The 23030-nt window shown below is 44.7% G+C and overlaps 1 protein-coding gene across 2 annotated transcripts in view; it reads right to left on the bottom strand.

Moving 5' to 3' along the window:
• Window positions 1-22948, bottom strand: part of LOC110534481 (deoxycytidylate deaminase) — a 35431-nt gene extending 12483 nt beyond the window's left edge. Inside the window, exons 1-4 of one of the 2 annotated variants that reach the window (XM_021619352.3) lie at window positions 22473-22854; window positions 18190-18307; window positions 11695-11830; window positions 4706-4822 (exon numbers count right to left, since the gene is read on the bottom strand). In XM_021619352.3, the coding sequence (XP_021475027.3) occupies window positions 4706-4822; window positions 11695-11830; window positions 18190-18307; window positions 22473-22513 (412 nt within the window). In that variant the 5' untranslated portion in view covers window positions 22514-22854. Of the gene's footprint in view, window positions 1-4705; window positions 4823-11694; window positions 11831-18189; window positions 18308-22472 lie in introns of both variants that reach the window. The other variant, XM_090187565.1, reaches the window with a different exon arrangement.
• Between the last annotated feature and the right edge of the window lie 82 nt (window positions 22949-23030).

Raw genomic sequence — 23030 nt, 5'->3', positions numbered from 1 at the left:
GAGTATTTCTGTTGAAACGATGTGGCTATGCAAAATCACTTGATGTTTTTGGAACTAGTGAATCTAATAAACCAATGTAAACTCAGATTTTTTTTATATAAATATGAACTTTATCAAACAAAACATGCATGTATTGTGTAACATGAAGTCCTATGAGTGTCATCTGATGAAGAAAATTCAAGGTTAGTGATTCATTTTCTTTATTTCTGCTTTTTGTGAATGCTATATTTCGCTGGAAAATGGCTGTGCTTATTATGGTTTGGTGGAGACCTAACATAATCGTTTGTAGTGCTTTCGCTGAAAAGCCTATTTGAAATCGGACACATTGGGATTAACAACAAGATTACCTTTAAAATGATATAAGACACATGTATGTTTTAGGAATTGTAATTATGAGATTTGTGGTTTGAATTTGGCGCCCTCTATTTTTCACTGGTAGTTGTCATATCGATCCTGGTATTGGGATTGCAGGCATAACAAGTTAAGTAATTCAGAAGAGAGGAAGGAGGGGGTAGGGTAGCTAGCCATTTGGGACCAGACTAAAACTTTAGAACATTTCAAATCATCCCACTCTCACAAGAGTGGTAGTGGAAGTTGGTGTGTGTGTGTGTGTGTGTGTGTGTGTGTGCATGCCTGTGAGAGCATGTGCCTGTGACAGACGCATCCCAAAGTGACAAGATGGCAGAGATGGATGGCAGGCAGGCGCTGGGGAGTCAGTCCAAGCCCAGTAGACTGAGGAGGCTCCCATGAATCCATGTTTTAAGCATCCGTTTGACCAGCTACGACGGAGAGGAAAGAGACCAATATCAGGCGAGGAAAGCAAAAGGAAAAAAGGAGAGGGGAGACTAATACGTGGCAGTCGAGAGACCGAATGAGAAAGAGGAGTGAGAAGGCAAGGGAAATCTGAGGTGAGGAAGAAAGCAACCTCTCGTTATTTATGGGATGAAATTAAACTAGTCCGTCTAAAACACATCCTTCAGAGGGCGTTTGCTAAACGACCATATAAGGTCAGGGCTCTGTGCAGGAAAGTCAAGTTCCTCCACACCGATCTTTGACAAACCATTTCTGTATGGACCTTGCGTTCTGCACGGGGACATTGTCATGCTGAAACAGGAAAGGGCCTTCCTCAAACTGTTGCCACAAAGTTGGAAGCACAGAATCGTCTAGAATGTATGTTGCAGCGTTAAGATTTCCCTTCACTTGAACTAAGGGGCCTAGCCCGAACCATGAAACAGCCCCAGACCATTATTCCTCATCCACCAAACTTTACAGTTGGCACTATGCATTTGGGCCGTGGAAGCCCATTTCATTAAACTCTCAAAAAGTTTTGTGCTGACGTTGCTTCCAGAGGCAGTTTGGAACTCTGTAGTGAGTGTTACAACCAAGGATAGACGATATTTACACACTACGAGCTTCAGACGTTTCCACTCCACAATAACAGCACTGTATATATAGTGCATCTACCTCAAATACCTCCTATATCTGCACATTAATCTGGTACTCAGGGCCTCCCTGTATATAGCTCCATTCTTGTATTTTATTCCTCGTGTGTTACCATTTAATGTTTCAACTCTACATTGTTGTGAGGGGTTGTAAACAAGCATTTCACAGTTAAATCTACAAGAGTTGTATTTGGCAAATAAAATGTTAGATTTTTTACAATAGCAGGTCTTGTAATGGGCCAGTGATAAACAGGAGAGGGAGACACTATGGAGGAGCATTCCAATGGGATTAGGAAAGCAACAAAAGTCCTCCAGATTAGCTAACAGGAATACAATGGGAGCGGGGCCACTGGGAGGAGAGGGGTGAAGAGGGGCAACCAGTGAATTAGCTACGTAGACTCAGAGGACGGATAACCTGCTAGATTGTAATTACATTGTTAGGACAGTGCCGTCCGCTTGTCAACATAAATATTCTTAATTTTCTGTACAACGACCTTAAGATGGATAATGATTCCTCAATTCAAAGTCCATACTGAGGCGTTAAGGCTAAATGCACCAACGCATAACTGAACTGAGGATTGAGAAGAGATAGTTTGGCGCACTTCACCAAGACAGCGCTCAGGACTAAAGACATAACACTACCGGCGCGGGAGTCAGGCCAGGCTACAGCACTACCGGCGCGGGAGTCAGGCCAGGCTACAGCACTACCGGCGCGGGAGTCAGGCCAGGCTACAGCACTACCGGCGCGGGAGTCAGGCCAGGCCAGGCTACAGCACTACCGGCGCGGGAGTCAGGCCAGGCCAGGCTACAGCACTACCGGCGCGGGAGTCAGGCCAGGCCAGGCTACAGCACTACCGGCGCGGGAGTCAGGCCAGGCTACAGCACTACCGGCGCGGGAGTCAGGCCAGGCTACAGCACTACCGGCGCGGGAGTCAGGCCAGGCTACAGCAGCAGCTTCCTCACATTAGAACTGAGACTGGCTGAGAATATAATAGATGAGGCTGATTTGGGAGGATTTATACTGAAAATAGTTACGTACCATTAACTGTCTGGTAACGGAGGGGTGGAGGAGAGAGGGGTGAGTAAAAGTAAATAATTGGGTGAATAAAAGAGAGCCAGTGAAAATGGGAGAAAAACAGGATAGAAAAAAGCCAAAGATAAAAAGGTAGAAAGAGATTGGAGAGAGTTCTGGGTGGCTCCACACGAATTGTGCTGCTTCTCAGTAACCATTTGAACTCCAGTCCAAAAATAAGCCAACTGAGAGATTTGTTCAAACGTTGATTGAATGGGTGTCCTGCTGGAGACTCAGAGAAAAGGAGGGGGAGCGGTGAGAATGATAAGACCACAGTGCCCCCTAAAGCCAAAAGAGTACACCTCTTTTTCCCCTCCATCTCTCATCTGAAGAGCCTGTGTATTGAGAGGCCAAGAGGGTTTCGTTCAAGGCGCACACCAACACACGTTGAGGGGCCGAGAGGCTAACGTTCAAGGCCTTGCAAACGTTACTTAAAAAAGGACTCGGAGGATCCCTTACCGTTCTTAGAGAGCTGAGCTGTTCGTCGGTACGTGAGGCGCATTTATTAAAACACACAAACGACCCAACGGCCAGGCAGAATGGCGCACAAACACACAGAGAGCAGCCCACGCTGTAGTTTAACATATTCCCTAGGTTTCAGAGGTTGAAACGCACTCTCTTTGACACCACACATGGAGAAGTTCTAATCAAGGCTGAATGGAAATAAGCCCATTTCTAGAGTGAGAGATTAAAACCAGACGAACAGGTGCAGCGCTAAGGAACGCTGTGGAATTGAGCCCAACTGCCTTCCGTAGGCCTATCGGATTCACTGACACGTTTCACGGTAAATAGCAAACACATCTAAACACATCTATTGCTAAATCCTCTGATTCTCCTCATGCTGTTATAACAGTGAGACGGATAGATAGGAGAGAGAGAGTTGGAGAAAAAGGGAAAGAAAGAGAATTAGTAAGAGATCCAGAGAGGGAAAAAGCTTTTTCTAGTGGCGGGGCGAACAGTCATCACACGCCACCTTTGTGAAGCACGGCACTTGTTGCCGTTAAGTTTCCTCCTCTTGAAGGTGCAGGTGAACGGGAAGTGGTGTATAAACTCCCTCCTTAATGAAGTAGGAGCCTGGAGAAGGAGCTTACACCCCACTGTGCCGGGGAGAGGAGAAGGCCTGGCAAGGTAATCAGAGTGAAATAGTGTGAGTAGGAGAGTGTCGGAGCTATGAGTATGTGTATGCATGCCTGCATACATGTCAGTATATATAGCTCTGTGTGTGTGTGTGTGTAGGAGTTGTGTGTGTGTGTGTGTGTGTGTGCCTGTGTGTCTCACTTCCTTCCGTATGCAGCTCCAGGAGGGCCTCTCGCCTAAGGAGCAACAGCAGGGGTTTGTGGGAAGATAACGGGGGAGGGAAAGTTTTTCGAGCAAGGGCAGAAAGCGGTAGAGAGGGTGCGAAGGAGAAAGAGGAAAAAGAAGCTCCGCTTGCTGTTTGTGTTGTTTGAAAAAGGCGGAGGCTGTGGAGTATAATCTTCTCGCTTTCTATCGTGGGTGGGAGGCAGCAAACGAGGGGTAGGGGTACGGGTTGTACCCCCCCCCCCCCCCTGAAACCTTGTGCTCCGTTAAGGGTCGTCCTCAATCCCCCGTGTGACGTCGCTCCCTCGCCGAGCATACTGTCGGAATCTCCTTGACACACAGACTATACCATGGCACATGCACAAGGGGCTTCGATGATCAAACGCACCCAACACACTCTGCTGACAATCTGTTGAGATTGCTCTCGGGACAATCACCGCAGTTGAATTAGTATTCAAAAAAATAAAAATAGGACTGCCATTTGGTAAACAAACACCGGTACAGGAGGAAGCTAAATCAAAAAAGACTAGCAGATATCTGGCTGTTGTGTGTCTGGCCATCCATCAAAGCTATCCCGTCAGCGTTAGTCTAACACCTGCATAACTGATACTGTACAGAGTGAATACTGTATGGTACTTCGGCTAAATACAATGTCAGGGAAGCTAAACAGCTATGAAATTGTGGTTGTCAACCGGGATGTATAGAGAGAAAAGATAAAGGATGTGTTTGGTGGAAGGAGGAGAGGTGTCTCGCTGTGAATAGCTGAGTCAAGGACAAGAGGGGGAGGAGTGTGTGTGTCCGAGAGAAGAGGTATAGAAAGATAGAAGTGTGTTCATCTGCACATGTGGTCATCTGCGCATGTGTGTGCGTTCATCTGCGTGTGGGGTCTCACCTGCTTGGATGATGAGCTTGGCACACTCGTTGCAGGGGAACAGAGCCACGTACATGGAACAGCCCTTCACGTCCGCTGAGTTCTTATTCATGATCGCATTCAGCTCCGCATGGCACACTGGAGGAGAGAGGGGGAGGAAGAGAGGGGGATAGAGAGTAAACCCACCAGGGGTGGCAGTGAATCAAAAACAGACGTATTAATATGCAGATAGAGGTTTCCTAGTTCCAACAGCCACATACAACTAATCAACTGGTCTAGGATCAGTTCCCCCCCCCCCCTGTCCATATAATCTCATTCATTCATTGATCTAAAAAGGCTAAACTGATCCTAGTTCAGAAATTCCACTTTCCACTTTGGAAAGTAATGTGCTGAGTTGAACAGATGCCTCCTCTCTCTCCTCCACCATGGCAGACATAAAATGATTCATTCCTAACGTTAATTAGGGGAAATTAATTGCCCCATCAGCGACGGTGGCCGATTATGGAGCACCACCACCACCCCTCAAACTGTAGTGTGATTACCATATCCCCTCACTATCCCCATGCCAGCCAGCCAACCTTCGATTTGCTTTGGCACAACAGAGCACGGCACGACATGCACGTTGGTCCACTGCTCTCACAGCAAGCAGGCAGAACTCATACGATCAGGCCCATTCGAGAGAAAGAGCCATGGGATGGTTCACTTTGGAGAATTTGTGCAATCGGTTGTCATGGCAACATGTATTTGTTGGGGAACATAAGATATTATCCTGAGCACTGTTTAATGTTAGTCAATGGTCTCAGTTACTATTAGAGCAGTGGTAGTTACCATTACCACCACTGGTGAATAGCTTTAATGAACACTGATCCGCACTGTGACCCAACAGCCAACAACCCCCCTTTAAAACTGCTCCTGAAACTGACTAATAATGTGGACCTCACAAAAGCCTTCTCTGTCCCAATTAGCTGCAGAGTCAGTTACTTGAAAACAGGTAATTAAATGACCCATTTAAAATCAGCTGAGGTTTACCAGAATGGCCTTCCCAGGTAGAGGGCAATTATACCCAGTAACCATGAGACCTTCTGGACAAGAGGGATGTTAAGAAAGTGTGTTAGTGTGTGTGGTCTTGGCTAACAAGACTGCTGTTCCTTGTAATTGCATATTACAGCCCTTATTACAGCCAATTATCTCCCTTTGAAGATGATTAGACATCTTCTACAAGGTCCCCCCCCCCTTTACCCAGTTTCACAAAGAAATGGCTATATAATTTTTTTTTTTTTTTAAACGTTACATTGTGCCACGCTATGCTATGACCTGGGCAGCAAATTTCCACAAGGACCTGGATAGTGGCAACCCTAAGAGGGCTTTTAGGATACCCCTGGATGGGGTGAAGAATATATCCTGTGTTTGAAGATAAAATATAATGAGATTCTTCCTTCTAACGAGAAGAGGATACAGAGCAGAGAGCGAGTGCATGAAATAGAGAGTGAGGAAGAGGGGAGAGAGACACCCATTGGCCAGAGAGTGGGTGAGAAATAGATTAGGGGAAATAAGTGATTCTTCACCAAGCTTTGCTAACAGCACGAGAAGACTTGGGCACAACTAAGCACAATATGTTGCCCAATATATTCCATCTGCAAAAACGCAAACATATCTTTATAAAAGAGATTGAGATAGGTAGGGAGAAACTAGACAGGAAAGACTAGGGTGTTTCTCTAAACCCTTCTAAAATTATTCTGAAGTGGACTGGAGGAAGAAATAGGCCTACATCCTTTGAATGTAAAAAAGGGCTGTCTGGATATTCGCCAACTCATTTACTTTCGGCGGTTCGCTCTCCCTCTCTGTCCTCCAAACTAAGCAACCCCCCCTAACCTCTGCATATTAACTGGAGACACCCTTAAAGCGTCAGGTATCTCCACACACACACACACACACACACAAAGCTTCAGGTCTTAACTCAAACTGCTTTCAATTACCGATGAGACAAAGAATTCAAAAATAACTCCTTCAAAAATTAACTGGGCAGTTAGTTTTTACTTTCCATATTTTTCGTGGAACCCTCTCTCCTGAACTCAGGAGATTAATTATCTGGTTCCCGTGGCGTTTAGAAATGGCTGTGATGAAACAGTGACGCGTCTTACGTACAGTCTGTCTGGGAATGTTGGAATGGAATATTCTGGAACACCTGTAGCCAATTGCATGTGGATGTTAGGCTGCCTGTGACCCAATAGAATAGTGTATAGGGTTTCTGTAGGAAGACAGAGGGAGGGGTCTGGAATTGAAAGGATAGACTGGAGTGCACTGAAGGGTTAGGACTGTACATTGTCAACCTATAAAGCCCTGCAGAAGTTTCTATAAGGCTACAATTGTATTATCTGTAGTAGTAGGCCTTGGGCTATTAGGTAAGATAAACTGTACACATGCAAAGTGTGTGTGTGTTTGTGTGTTCTGGCAGATGGTCAGTTAGGTGCCCTCTGACCACTGTAGCCAATTAAAGAAGCTATTGAGAGGTCAAGATTGGCCACCTGTCAACTGACATGGAGTCTTGTATTTGCATGCACCTTAAAAAAATTTAAAAAAAAGCACCATGTCTGAATACCTATACTAGCGTACTACATACTTAAACTGCATACAATACATGTACTCATCGTCAAAAACTATTTAGCGCACACAGTTTAGTAAAGTATGCAGTCTGCAAAAAAATAAAAAATAAATAATGCCACGACCGCAACACAGTAGCAGACTGGTTGAGTAGGTGGGGTGGGGCCGAGTGCGGGTGGATTTGAAACAATTCAACAAACATGCATCACATTAACCAGCCTGATAATAGCTCACTTCCAATTTGATTAATTTCTCTAAACTCTGAATGGAATAGGTATGGAGTTATAGGCCTACTCAGGCTGGTTATAAGCAGACCATCACATTCAACCTATACCGTAGGTAAATATTTTCCACTTGAACATATTTATTAGTGAAACCAAAGTGCTGTAACATATTCAATTAAATCAAACAGGCTAGTTAGTATAGCTTACATTTGAAAACCGCCACAGAAGCTTCGCTATTCGGCATCTTCCCAATTAAGTAGCTTAGTTTTGTTATTTGGCTACTGAAAGAGAACGGGGCCCATCACTCGCATCTCACCTCTTCCAATGCATTGTGGAAAAGTGTGCATCTAATTTTACTAGATAAAGAGCTGAGATGAGTATAACATCCTGGCATTTAAACCATCAAAATGTTTTTAAAAAATGCACATACTATAAAACATTCTATTTTCGTTTACTGAGAATGTGTCTTTGCGCTGTTTCACACTATTCGGTTTCGAAGAACGCAACCCCTTATCTAACTGATCAGCGGTTGTCAAAGCCAACACGAGTATCTGGATTTAAAGTATACTCGATTTTCAAAATGTCCCATAGTATTAAACTTCATTTTTTTCCTGCATACTCAAAACGGACAAATATTTAGGACACAGCTATGGGTATTCAGACTCTCTCCCAGAGTCAACACACTCACACAAAAAACAAATGTGCTAATATAACCACTGCAGCACAAATAGAATATTGCGGCCCTACAGCCTATGGCCTATACAGCCAGTCACTCTGATTGAGACGCATGTCTTTCCTGATTCCCACAGGCTTGTCGAGTCATGTGACTTCTAAAGCTCCTCTAGATTCTGTCTACGTCTCAAACTGCACGCTATTCCCTATAGGTCCTGGTCAAAAGTAATGCACTAAATAGGGACTAGGGAGTCATTTGGAACAGATTCTGTCTCGGCTGCCAGGGAACACCAGAGAGAGTGCCTGGCCCCTAGCCAGAGATATCACAACCCTGAGGAGACTAGAGATAGGGAGGGGGGAGATGGAGAGGGCATAGGGAGGGAAGGCAGAGAAAAAAGATTGAGGGAGAGAGAAAGAAAGAGGGAGATCAAAAGCAAAAAGAAGAGTGTGCCCGGTGGGAAAGAGGCTGTAGAGCCAACCGACACAGCAGACAAATAGAGGGCTGTTAACTTTGCTACATCGGCTCAAGCAATTACATGGCTATTCCTGTGTGTTAGTAGGGAATGAATGGGTTGGAATAAGGCATTAGGAATGAACCGGGTCGGGAGCAGGACAGGGCTACGGGCTGAGGACCGAGTTTCTATTATTCCTGGATAGTTTTGCTGAGGGAGGGAGTGTGTATGTCACTGCCAAGGGAGCGGTTTAACTTCCTCTCCTCTCATTCTCACAGTCTCTTTATTAACAGTACTTAAAGAACGACTCATCTACAGAACAGAGGCAATAGTTACTGAGGAAGAAAAGGGTTTTCTGAATGAGCTGTTAGAAAAGGTAGAAAGGGTGGACGCAGTATTAGTCTTTAAATATACTGTCCTTCTCTGTATATTACAGTATGATCATACATTCCCTCTAGTTAAACAAAGTGGGACAATGCAACATATTGTGATATTATAAAAGGTAGAAAGTCATTTCTGAGAGACACTATTTGTAAGGGGGAGGGGGGGGGGGGGGGGGGGGGGGGTCAGGAAGAGTTTAAAAGATCAACCCCCCCCAAAAAATTGACAAAATGCTCTTAGTGCTTTGCCTCTTCACACCCTCACCATGGCAACCGCTGATAGTCTCCCACGCTGGCATCTGCTGCCCACAGTCTGCCAGCTGTGCCCTCAGCCCTCTCGATCACTCTTCCCCCACCCCCCTTCTAAACTCCATACCTAAACCCATTCAGAATAGTCTAGCTTTTCCCCCCCAGAGTGGCCTACACTGTATATAAACAATTCAATGTGTCAGTGTCCTACTGTATGCGATTGCAGTAAAAAGTAGGACTCTGAAAAGCCCTAGGTAAAGAGACCGGATTTAGGAAATGAAAATCTGGGAATGTAATTATTTATTTTTACGGGAGGGTGTTGGGTATAGCTGCGCAAAAATAATTTTGAAAAAAAAGTGGCATGCCCTGGAACTATATTTAACTATCAATTTTTGCTGTAGTTCTTTCCAATACTTTTATTAATTATAAGACACAGGATTATCCCTCCAGTTCTCTTAATCTTAGCCCATCTAGTAATTCAAAAACCACCCAAGTCTGGTAGCCTATGCTGTTGGAGATACTTTCTAGCCATGGTTATTCATGAGATGGTTACAGTGCATCACCAATCAAACGTTATAAAAAGGTCCAACAAGGAAATTTTTCGTGGACAAGCCACCAAAACCGGGAACTGGCTGTGGAAAACGGGGACATCTAGTCACCCTAGGTATCTCTAATAGGTTATAATTGCATATGATTAGTAAGTACTTATGTCTTATTTCACTTCAAACTAACTGCCCCCATTGGTCCTATTACCTATCATGAGCTCTCAAGGCTTACAAGTCAAACTTTGAAAATACGCCAGTCATGGCTGGCAGAGTCGGGTCTAATATCATCAATATCAGAAGTTGGGAGAGAAAACACTACTAGCAAGTTCCCTCTAGGTTGTGTGTGTACATTCACTCTGAGTTTTGAGATGACAAGGAGACTAACTGGAAGTTGGTGTCCAGCGCCCTCTTCAGGTGAAACTGTGTCACTTCTAGTTCAGACTTCCAAGGACTGAGACAAGAATCAAGATGTCCTTGTAGAACAGAGGTATAGCTACTGAATCATTTCACTGTAAAAGCTCTTTCTCTCACAAGGACACACTCTCTCTCAGAAGTAGAAACCGATAGTACAAGCAAGCAGTTGGAGACAGGAGAGCATTCCACCTTCCATCCAGCTATTCTATCATTTTCCCAGAAATGCATTTATTTTCCAGTGTGCCACCTGCTCTCATTTCACCCTCAAACTACCTGGTTTCCATGACAACTGCACAAAAACATCTCTTCTTTCCTTTCCCGTTCGTTGGGGTTAAGAGCTCCTGGCCTCCATCTTCGGTGTTACATTAAAACCCCATCTGTGCTGCCGAGTAGTCCCTCTCTTCTTTGTTGGCCTCAGCTGTGTTGTCTGCGCGGGTGATGCTTGTTTCGACGTTAAACAACAACTGCCTTAGCAACAACAGGGGATTGACTACTGCTTATTGTTAAGGGCTTGTCTGGTTTGAAAGAGGTTGTGCACTGTAATGAGAGGCAGCTATGAGGTGAGGCGAGAGAGAGAAATGAGGATGAGTGTGAAAAAGAGCACCATGTGGTCTTGAGAGGAAAAGGCAGGCCCAGACAGATGGAGCCTAGCGTCTGTGAGTGTGAGAGAGACCGGGCATCGGGGGGTGAGAAAGCAGGAGTCAATCACCGCACACACTTCACATGTTGGACTGGCTAGTACTGTTCAAGTGTCTAGTGCGATTATGGCCTAGCAGCATGTCAGTTGGGGTTCACAGTTCACGAGCTGCTGAAATGTCCGGCATGTTGCCCAGGCCTGGGTTCAACCCTTCAAATGCTTTAGTTAAGATCGATTGACCTTGTTTGGATCATTGGAACCAATGGAATAGACCCCAAAATGCTAACATCGCTCATATGGCACTCCAGAAAGGCTCAATCAAATGCTCCAAGTATTTCAAAGAAAGCTCACGCTGTTTTAACCTAGTTCCGACTTACATCAAGTTATGGAACCAGCATACACTGAGTATACAAAACATTAAGAACACCTGCTCTTTCCATGACAGACAGAGCAGGTGAAAGCTATGATCCCGTATTGAGGTCACTTGCTAAGTCCACTTCAAAAATCTGTGTAGAGGAAGAAAGGGGGACACATTATAGAAGGATTGTTAAGACTTGAGACATGGATTGTATGTGTGTGCCATTCATAGGGTTAAATGGGGAAGACAAAAGAGCCTTTGAACAGGGTACGGTAGTAGGTGCCAGACGCATCTGCTTGTGGGAAGCATTAGAGTCAATATGGGCCAACATCCGTGTGGAATGCTTTCGACACCTTGTAGAGTCTATGCCTCAACTAATTGGGTGGGGGTGCAACCCAATATTAGGAAGTTGTTCCTATCATAAGGATACTTGATAGTGGACTGTGGTACTATAGTGATATTCCTAGGGAGATCCTACCGTAGGGATATTTGGTATCCAGTCTGTCGTCAGCAGAGCGGGACCAGGGCAGCAGGTCATCATCACAGCCGTTGGGCATGCCGTTGTAGCCGATGCCCACTATCTTATTCTCCTGGTTAACAATACATGCTCCAACCTAGCAGAGAGAGAGATCATTTAAAGTTCAGACAGTGTGCGCATATTATTTCTCAACTGTGTTGCATCTAGACTAGAAGATGTGACTGGGCGTATCATTGGTCACCCTCAAAAACAAATGGCAAAACATTATGTATTTGGGTAAGAAGATATTTTTATACCCTAGCATGTAGGCCTAAGAGTTTAACATTTATGCAAGTATACAGTGGGCTCCAAAATTACTGGCAATGCACAAACAATACTTTAAAAAAATATATATATATATATATAATTAGAGATACTCAAAATACCAACGTGAGAAATACTGTACTTTATTAATGTTTCAATGGAACCAACCAAAATCATACAATTATTTAATACAAAATGGCCATGGTGGAACATTGATTTTGTTGTCACAGAACCATTTCTGTGTGGATCTTGAGGTACGTTTTGGGTCATTGCCTTGTTGGAAAGTCCACCTACGGCCAAGTCCCAGCCTTCTGGCAGAGGCAACCAGATTGTCAGCCAGAATTGCCTGATACTTGGTGGAATTCATTATGCCATCAAATCTTAACCAGTGCCCCTGGACCTCTGGAATTAAAACAGCCCCAAAACATCACTGACCCACCACCATATTTCACCGTGAGTATGAGGTGCCTCTCCTTGTATGCATCTCTGTTGACGCAAAACATGCCGATGCTGTATCTGATCAAAACATTTTATTTTGGTCTCATCTGACCAGAGCAACCTTCTTCCGGTCATTACTTAAATGACATTTGGCAAACTCCAAGCGTTTGCGTCTGTGTCTTGGGGTCAGAAAGGGCTTTCTTCTGGCAACCCTTCCAAAGAGCCTGTGGATGTGGCGTCTGATGGTGCTTTTTGAAACCTGGTGACCCCCAAGACGCCACCAAGACCCGCAATTCTTTCACAGTGATTCTGGGGGTTTTGTTGCTTCTCTCGCCATCCTCCTCCCTATCCTGGGGGGGGGCAAAATGCATTTGCATCCTCTCCCGTGAGGTTTTCAACTGTTCCATATCTTCTGATTTTTGATATTTTTATAACTGCCCTGACAGTGCTCAGTAGTTTGTGGATCTTCTTGTAGCCATTACCAGATTTATGAAGGTCTACGACCATCTGTCTCTCTTGAACTGCCAGTTCTTTTGTTTTCTTCATGGTGTTGGATGACAAAGGGATATTGCATGCGTGTTACCTCATTATACCCTAGTGAAACAAGTGATGTAATGGCTGAATATAGTTCCTTGAGACTTAAATGAATTCAATTACATTTCTGGTTCAATTTTGGTAGATGCAATTTACAATCATCTTTAAGGGTGCCATTAATTGTGAAACCTTGATTTGGAGGACATGGATTTTTAACTAAATCAATTAATTATTTTGGTGGGTTCCATTGAAACATTAATAAAGTACAGTATTTCTCACATGTTGGTATTTTGAGTTTCTATAATGATATTGTTTTTGCATTGCGGGTAATTTTGGAGCTCACTGTGTATGTAAGTAGAGGCAGAGCAACTTGGCATGAAGGGTGGAGGTCAATGTTCAGTGGTTTAGAGAGTTGGGAAAGAGAAGAGAGGGCTCTCCAGCTGAGAGCTAGGCCAATTAGAGATGGAGCAAGAGAGATGAGTGGGGGGGGGGACATCAACTTATCAGGAATCACATGAAAGCACAAAACCTCTACTCCACCATAACGAACACAGTGGAACAACCAATCAGGAGGGATTCTAATCTAACTCACAAAAACATTGAAGTTTTCTAACCACTTCTTGGCTAATAATGATCGGTCATCTAACCAATGAGGGTGCGGCGGTGGAACCGTACGCCCTTCACTGTACTGTTAGTTTTCTCCAGGTGAACTGGCATAGCTCCAACACATCAAACGACCTAGAGAGCCCACCCCCCGCCATGGCTCTCCCCAGGACGCTGTGCTTTGATCAGGGCTAGAAACGCTCCGCCAGGCCCCTTATCACTTTAAAAAGACCCACGCCCCCCCTCCCCCCCCCAGCCTCACCCCATCCATCAATACATAAACCCCCCCCCCCACCCAGCTCCATCACTCATATGTTAGAGTGATAAAAGTGTGTCAGAGAAATGTGTGAAAGACGAAGTCAGCCAGAGAGACCGAGAGGGAGAGACAAAAAGACGAGCGAGAGAGAGCGAAATGATAGAGGGTCCTTCTCGGTGTCATAGGACTGACTAAGACAAAGTCAGACGAAGCTTGAAGATGATACGTAGTGTAGCTGTTCAGATCACAGATCAAATTAAGTTCAGTCTCGACTCGCGTCCCCTTGGATTTGTGCTGTGTGCACACATGCGCCTGTCTAGAGAGCATTGCTGAATTAATGTAGGGGGCTTATTTGAAGGATACATCTGACGAGGGAAGAGGGTAGAGACTAGAGAGCTGAGCTGAGCCTTAAAACAGAGGCTGTAGCGTACACACGACCACATTGACAGAGGGAACTAAAGGGGGGGGGGGGACTAAGAAACAGTGGCTTCTTGAGAGAGAGCCCACTGAGGGACAAGCTACCATCCTTTCTTGTTGGTGGACTGCGTCAACTAAGGTGGTCAGATATCAATGGGGGAATTGTGGCAAAAGCGGAAGGCAGAAGCTTCGTCCTTCGGCCCCCCCGTGGCGGTCTGTAAACAGAGGCCTCGCGAGGACCCGTCGCTGAGACATGAAACGGCGCCAGATATCCCTTTCTTCCGAGAGGGAAAAAGAGGAGAAAATAAAGGATAGACGACTAAAGCTCCAAACCCTCTGTTTCATCCTCACACTGTTTTGATCAGGGAAGGCTTGGCTGGTTTAAAAACTTTTGTCATTCTTCTAATCCCCATCGCCTCCACCTCTCTCTCGCTCTCTCCCCCGAGGTGGAGACAAGACAACATCCTGAACTAGTTTAGAAAGGAGAGGTCATTAGAGAAGACTTGTTGAAATTTCCTCCCTTTCTCGCTCTCATTCCCGCTGTCCCCCCCCCCTCGTTCTTTCTGGGCTGGTTGGTAACTAGTGCCAAAAGAAAGTATTCACACCTCCTGACTTTTTCCATATTTAGTTGTGTTACAGCCAGAATTTAAAATAGATTATATTTAGATTCTCGGTCACTGGCCCACACACACAATAATCCATATTGTCAAAGTAGAATTCCAAATCATTAAAAAATGAAAAGCTGAAATGTCTTGAGTCAATAAGTATTCAACCCCTTTGTTATGGCAAAGTTAAATAAGTTCAGGAGTAAAATGTTGCTTAACAAATCACAGTAAATTGCATGGACTCACTGTGTGCAATAATTGTGTTTAACGTGATTTCTGAATGACTGCCTCATCTCTGTACCCCACACATGCAATTATCTGTAAATTCCCTTAATCGAGCAGAGAATTTCAAACACAGATTCAACCACAAAGACCAGGGAGGTTTTCTAGACACGCATCTCATGTGCACTCACACACACACACAGAACAAAGCCAAGGGGACTTTAAAACAGTTAAGAATTGAATGGCTGTGATAGGAGAAAACTGAAGATGGATCCACAACATTGTGGCAAAGAGATATACTTTGGGTCCGGAATACAAAGCGGTATGTTTAGGGCAAGTACCACTTCATATTTTCAAGCATGGTGGTGGTGGCATCATGTTATTGGTATGCTTGTCATTGGCAAGGACTATGGAGTTTTTTGGGATGAAAAGAAATTGAATGGGTAAGTGAAAAAAATCTATTTAATCCAGTTTGAATTCAGGCTGTAACATAATAAAATGTGGAACAAGTCAACAGGTGTGAATAGTTTCTAAAGGCACTAACTCCCAGCAGCAGGTGTGGAGTCAGAAGGAGGGAGGGATAGAGGATTACTGGATCCGTAGACCCCCTGCTGTGCCCAACTGGCCTCTCCCCCCCTCTGTCCCCCTTCCTTCCCCTGGGGTTGAGCTTATCACAGAGGAGCAGAGCCAGCTCTCATCGAGGGCTGGACGATATGGCCAGCATATCATGGTATTTTTCTAATGTTTGACGGTATATTTTAGTATTTGGTATTTTATTAGGATTCCCATTGTTGCAAAAGCAGCAGCTACTCTTTCTGGGGTCCACACAAAACATGACATAATACAGTCGACAAGAACAGCTCAAGGATAGAACATGTAAAAAATGTATAGGCACACGTGGCCTAAATATCAATACATACAACTATCTACGTCAAATAGGGGAGAGATGAGTGAGGTGTTGCTTTCTGTTTTTTAAAACCAGGTTTGCTCTTATTTTGAGCAATATGAGATGGACCGGAGTTCCACTCAATAATGGCTCTATATAATACTGTACGCTTTCTTGAATTTGGAGACTGTGAAAAGACCCCTGGTGGCATGTCTGGTGGGGTAAGTGTGTATGTGTCAGAGCTGTGCGTAAATTGACTATGCAAACAATTTGGGATTTTCAACAATGTTTTTTTTATAAAAATAAGTGATTCAATTCGTAGCCAAGAGAGACTGGCATGCATAGTATTTATATAAGCCTTCTGATTACAATGAAGAGCAAGGCGTGCCACTCCCTTACAGCACTCGACTGGACAATAATTAAGATTAGATAAAACTGGAGCCTGCAGGACATCTCTATCACGTACAAACCTCTCCCCATCTTTACAACCATTACAATCACGGTCAAAACGTATAGATTCAAACTATCTAAGGTAACACCAAGTAATTTAGTCAACTTCTTCAACAGCCACACCATTCATTACCAGATTCAGGTCTAGAACTGAGGGAATTATTTGTACCAGATACAATGCTCTTAGTTTTGGAGATGTTCAGGATCAGTTTAATACTGGCCACCCATTCCAAAACAGACTGCAACTCTTTAAGGGTTTCAGTGACTACATTAGCTGTGGTTCATATGTTGACGTTATTTTATGGTTTTGAATAATATAAATATTTGTATTTATTTATGAGTAGTGCGTGACCCTAGGGTGGAAACACAAGTGATTTCAATGGGTCTCTCCATTCTGATTGTTTTATACTGTTCAATTAAACTTCATAAATGTCTGCCTTTCCTGCACTAATTTGAGATCATATCCACACTCCACATAGCGCTGCACACTATTGACAAATGTTGCAATTGCGTTTAACCAAATGTTGCAATTTGACTTGCGATTTAAACACTTGGGTGAACTGTTGGAATCATAGAAATATTATTATGATTTTAATTCAATAGTTAGAATATAATAGTGGGCATAGAGTGTTTGACATGACAACGAATGAAAATGCCAGGGAGGAGTTATTGTGATAGGGTAGGAACCAAAGTTACTACATTAATTAAAAATGTTCTCTTCGCTACTTCATGTAGCTTACACTCATGCTTTGTCTAATACTCTTTGGTTTAGAAGCATGTTGCACAAACATGCTGATTTAGGCCTAAACTGTCACTGGTATCAGGCTTGTATAGCTAGCTAGTTTTGCTCTGACTCAGTACATTTATTAGCTAGCTATAACTAGCAATTAGCATTAGCAGTTAACACGATTTAGTGACAACTTGCTAAGAAGAGACTAGCTGTTTGCAGATTTCTATTACTGAACGAAAGTGTCGTGGTCGAGCAACAACAAAAGCGCTCCTTGAGTGACAGGGGGCGGAGCTAGGGCGAGAGAGACTTTTATATTTACTCACACACTAAAGTGCACATACACACTTCCATACATCTGGATCGAATCATTTATTGATTTAAATTCCAATAAACCCTGCATAGTCCAGACTTCCCTCAAGACATCTCTTTTTGACCAAATATTTTTAGGATTGAAAACCTGTAGCCATTCCCCCCCCTCCATTTCACTGATATCCCTCACTCAATCCATCCACTTCTGTGGGTCAGAAATCTATTTCAAAACAAGCTCTAGGTTGATCATCAAACTAGACAGCGCAGTGCAGACAGGGGGTATAGGTGTCGAAACAAATCAAAACAGACATCCAACTTGGCGCTTACAGGCCTACACCAGAAAACCAATCCCTGACTAAGGCAGACAAGGGCTAAGGCCTCCAACTGCTTGAAGCACCCCCCAAACCAGGTGCTCGCCCCACAGCCGGGAACTCTGGGAACTCAATCAAATACCCGCCGCCGCCTTGACCGGCAGTGTCAAAGAGAGGCGTCCGTGCCAGGGCCTGATCAGAAAAGCAGGGAGGCCTTATTGAGGGCGAAGGGCCTGACATCTGGATTAATATTTAACAACAGGTGGGGCTGTGGACGCCTTACACAGCCGTGGTAGAGAGAGAAATGGAGAGAAAGGTGGTTGGAGGGCCAGGATCAATGAAGAGGGGGGTAGGGGGTGGTGATGTTACCTAGGATCTTGAATGCTTCTTTGAGTTGTGTGTGTGTTATATATATATATATACACGTTTACCTGTGAGCTGGGATCCTTGCTTCTCTGAGCTGAAAGGAAAGCTACAGCCATGAAATATTCAGGCCACTCCAGGTAGTCCTCACGCTTTTTCGTCTGAGCAGGATCAGAGGCCGCGGTCCTGATGGAGGGGAAAAGCGGAGAGGGAGAAAGGACAGAGAGAAAAGAAAGTGGCGAAAGGTCAGAACGGGAGGATAGAAGGAGAGAGACAAACATGAAGACAAAAGAAAATGGAGGTCAGAAAAATGGGCAAAAGAATAGTGAGAAAGAGAAGAGGAGAAGGGGGAAAGAGAAAAGGAGGGTAGCGTTAAAGGTTGAGGAGGGAAGGAGAACGGGGGAGTCAGAGGGATAAGACAGAATAGAAGGAAAGTGACAAGGTAGTGAGGGATGGCGTAAAAACAAAAATAGAACCTTCAAAAGGCTCGTTTGTCAAAAAGGAGCAGTCAGTGGCATTGGTCGCGCGTTTCACTTGAGGTCAGCATGATGTAGTCTCGGTCTCCGTCCTCTTGCTTTACAAAGGAAAACACGTGCTGGCGTGAACGCAAACACAAGTTCAGTCGGACACTTCACACACACATCCTCACAAGGCCACCGGTGCGACGATTCAAAGGGCTTCAAACCTGGGTCTTAACCCCACTGAGAACAGACGCCCACTCCCTATAATTACAACACCCCTGTCTAGAGACCTCACTATCTCAGCGTACATTCTTTGTGTTTTGAAAACCATTATATCCTCTCTTTACTGCTGTGCTCCAGGCCACTCACCCACCATTACAGATCCAGACACAGGAACCGGGAGCTATTATGGGTACAGTCGCAGAAAGTCCCACTGGGTCAGGCTGGAGCACCTTGGAAACTAAAGCAGCAGTACCCAGCAATTAAATCCTACCCATCTGGCTGTCACACCAACCTAGGGCGGATCGTGCCATAGATCTAGTCCTAGATGCCACGTCTGCCTGTCTACAAAGCACTCTCTAAAGTGGATCCAAAGACACAGTGATGGCAGAAGAGGAAGGGATACTTTGAACTCCTCCACAGTTTGGAGTGTGATCTCTCGGCCGTGCGTTTTGACCTGGCAATTAAACCCTACCCACCTGGCTGTCACATGACAAAGAAATTAAAGAGTGGCCCTATTGCCCTAGGTTGGCAACCGAGACCCATTGTTGTCCGGCAATGCACGACATCTGCCTGTCTACAAAGACAAGATTGGTGACGTCTTTCGCCTATACCCCCGCAGACACGACTGGACTAGAAAGAAATGAAGGGATCAAAGAGAGAGGGAGAAAGAGGGATGCGTTTGGAGTCCGACACTTTGAACTCCTCCACAGCTCGGACTGTGAGATCTCTCGTCCCTACGTTTCAAAATTGGCTAATGGTTGACAGCATGCGGAGCAAGACTGCCAAACGGGGAAAAACTTTAAAGTGAAGTGACATTTCCAGGCGTTCGGACGCATTAAGTGGCGCACATCATAGGGCAGAGGGGCCGTCGTTGCGCAAAAGACAAAGAAACTGCTCGTTTGTTTTTCATTGTGGCTTGATCAAATGTGGCATATTGCATTTAATTAGGCCTAAAGAATCTAGTTAGAGAGGCTGTTGTAAAATCATTTACAGTTGATGTAGAGATTTGATTTGTTCAAACTGTTTAATAACACAAGATGAGAGGAATAAAACATTAATTGAAACACATTCGGTTGAGTAGGCCTCCACCTTCCAATACAGACCTTCAATTTGATCCAGCTTTTTAGGGAGTGTCTGACTCTTCCTTGATACATCTAATTAAGCATTGGTCTCCGGGGAAGCTTCGGTAGCTTAAACGTCTTCTGTTATCAATTTTTGCAGAAGGGCCTTCCTTCTCATTATTCATTAAAGCATCACTGAACCGGCCACAAACCATAATATCTCCCCACCGGAGACCTGACACCTGGTGGTGTTCACACGGTCATTCAGAAGCCTGGAATCTTCCTGCTGTCATATGTTCAAATGCTGACATAGAATTACAATGACTAGAACAGTCAGACATTCCATTCCCCAATTGCATGCCGCTCAAGTTCAATTCATTGTAATTATATGGTTCTCCTATACTGCTCCAATGCCAGCTGCTGCTGTGGTCTCAGTGTCACCCAGGACATTAGTCCTTTAATGAGACGCAGATGAGTGTGTTCGCTCCCCTGGGCTCTACAGGCTTTCCCAGGCACCAGATTGTCATAGAGGTCCTACACTCTGCAGAACGGTGGTCGGCCTTCCAAAACAGGATTTTCAACCGAACAGCTGCTGGGAGAAGAGAACATGACATGGGGTAATTCTTCCTGGGCATTCTCCCTTCTGGGGTTTATTATTCCCGCAAATGCCTATTCCTTATTGGCTTAATGAGCTGGAGGATTAGGCTATCATCACGCTTCCAAGCAGCACGTCAAAATAGGACTTTTCCTGGCTATACTCGGCCCTATATCGTAGGCTCTATCTGGGAACAGAATTTTGAAAATTAAGGCATTAGGCTACCTAGTTTAGTGGAAGTGCACAAAGCCGGTCAGAAAGGGACGCTCAACATAGTGAGTGGTATTAGGGAAGGCCCTTCAGAATGCCAAGTCTGTCAACATGCATGTTGCGTGGGGATGGAAATGTCAGAGGGACACGACCTAACTCAATACATGCACCCTATGGTTGCTACCATAGAATTAGGAATTTAATAGGACATTTATGGTTGCAACCAGTTCAGAGTTGATATGGAATAGACAGGCCTATATGCCTAGCCTTCAGCACCAGCATTCTTCACAGCAATGATGAGAATGCAAACTCAGAGCTTGGTCAGAAGAACATGACCAAACTGTCAACTCAATGGCAAGCAACAGTTACTCTGAAGGCAGCCTAAAGAGTTCAGGCTGAGGGTTGACATGGAAAAGGTATAGGCCTTCAGCCAAAGCATTCTTCACATCAATGAAGGTGATACAAGTGTAAGCAGAGCAGAGAGCCGAATACATTTGAAGGCTGAACTAGTAAAAAGAGAACAGCTGTGTGCAGTACACTAAAAAATATTTATGATGAGGGCTAAACATGATGCAACCAGTCTCAAAATGTCATCCAGATTTCAAACAACCACATCCGGAACTCAAGCCTTCATAACAGCGTGAAATCACGGTGGAAAGAGACTGTTATCGAGCTAGGCCCTGGGAGGCACCGGCTCATTTTGGGGGATCAAAACAGCCAAAGTGGGCCCTCAGCCAGCTTAAAGTGGTGGTGAAGAGGGCCAGGGGCCACTGGTGTTGGCCCAGGTCCTCTTCACCATTCTGGGCTCCTGGCACTCTGCTGGGTGTCAGGAATCCCTCCAGGTGTGTGCGAGACGATTGAGGGCATGTTACGGGTGGAGCTAGAGTGCTCCTCGTGTTTGACATTTGACACAGAGTCAGAGTGTGTGTGGGATGTGTGTTTGTGTCCTCATTGCCCTCCTGCGCGTTAGCTTATTCCCTGTGCCAACACTGCTGCCATTCCATGGGCACACACTCAAGGGTGGGGGGAGACACGTCCTCCCTTTTTGAGGGCCACGGATTCATATTGCACTCGTTTCAGCTGAAGACAAACTGTGTGTGTGTCACAGCTTATGCAGTATCCCTATTCTACATCTTACACATCCCGCCCCCATGTCTTTTCACCAAGATGGCATAGGGAACTAAGGGGAGTAGATAGAATATTACCTGAGCTAAATACAAAACAAACACAGGAGGGGAGGGGGGCTAAGTGATAATCATGTCTGAAGAGGATAGGATGATATTTTATCCTGAGAATGGCTACAGTGGTTTCTAAGGTGTGAAGTCCTTTTCTGACTTTGCGTCGAGACACACACACGGAATGTGATGACTGTTGAAGTTGCCAACCCTCCCCAGTCTGTGTGTGTGTGTGTGTGTGTGTACACACACACACACACACACACACACACACACACACACACACGTTCCCAATGCAGTTAGTAGTTTTTTGGCAGGTATACATTAAGTGCCAACTTTAATGTGACCTTATTTCAATACACTGTACAGTAACTTAGCTAGCTATCTATCTATCTATCTTACATGTCTAATGACTTTCTGAAAATGCTGCTAACAACAAACGCGAGCTATGTTTATATATTGACGTTGTAGCGTTGTGTGTTATCAAAGAACTGAAAGAGTTGGCTAGCTAGATACTACTACTTAGCCTAGCTAGCTAGTCCTACCGTGAAACGCACGCAACCAAACAACTGACAATTCGCTGCTAACTTCAAAATGAAAAGTAAAAACAAAACAAAAAAAATTTACCCATTCAGTTGAGATGTCTCGTTCTTCATTTCATGGCTCATCTTTGCTTCTGTGCTGGCAAGCTGCAGGTGATGTGTCGCCTAGCTGATACTGGCATACCGCGTCACAGATAGGACGTAGGACAAGACACAAGGCATGAAAATCTCCCGCGCTTGAAAATGTCACGTGGTCCAACCACCAGCCTATATTAGGGAATGTGTAAATCCACGTAGTCTTGTTGAACGAACATCTGTAGAGCCCGTCAAACTACAGTTAGCCTTCCAAGGTGGACTTCTGTGAACAATATGTAAAACCTGCGGAATGTGTGTGCTCTCTGCCACTGTAAACTGAAGTTGAAGCTGCATAGGACCAAAAACAGTAAAGTGAGTGACAGAATATATCCTCCTCCCCGCCACTACGTGGCAGTCATGTGTTTTACTAAAACCACAGATTAAAATAAAGGAGATTGTACCATAATTCTGTTACCGAATTTTACATCTGCATCAGGGAAGAACAGTTACAGTAGCACCTCTGACTCTCTGTGACGACACACACAGCCACACACCTCTGACTCTCTGT

Source organism: Oncorhynchus mykiss, chromosome 10, assembly GCF_057628025.1.
Source record: "Oncorhynchus mykiss isolate SJ-2025 chromosome 10, ASM5762802v1, whole genome shotgun sequence".
NCBI lineage: Eukaryota > Metazoa > Chordata > Actinopteri > Salmoniformes > Salmonidae > Oncorhynchus > Oncorhynchus mykiss.
This window is presented reverse-complemented; position numbering and strand designations above follow the sequence as displayed.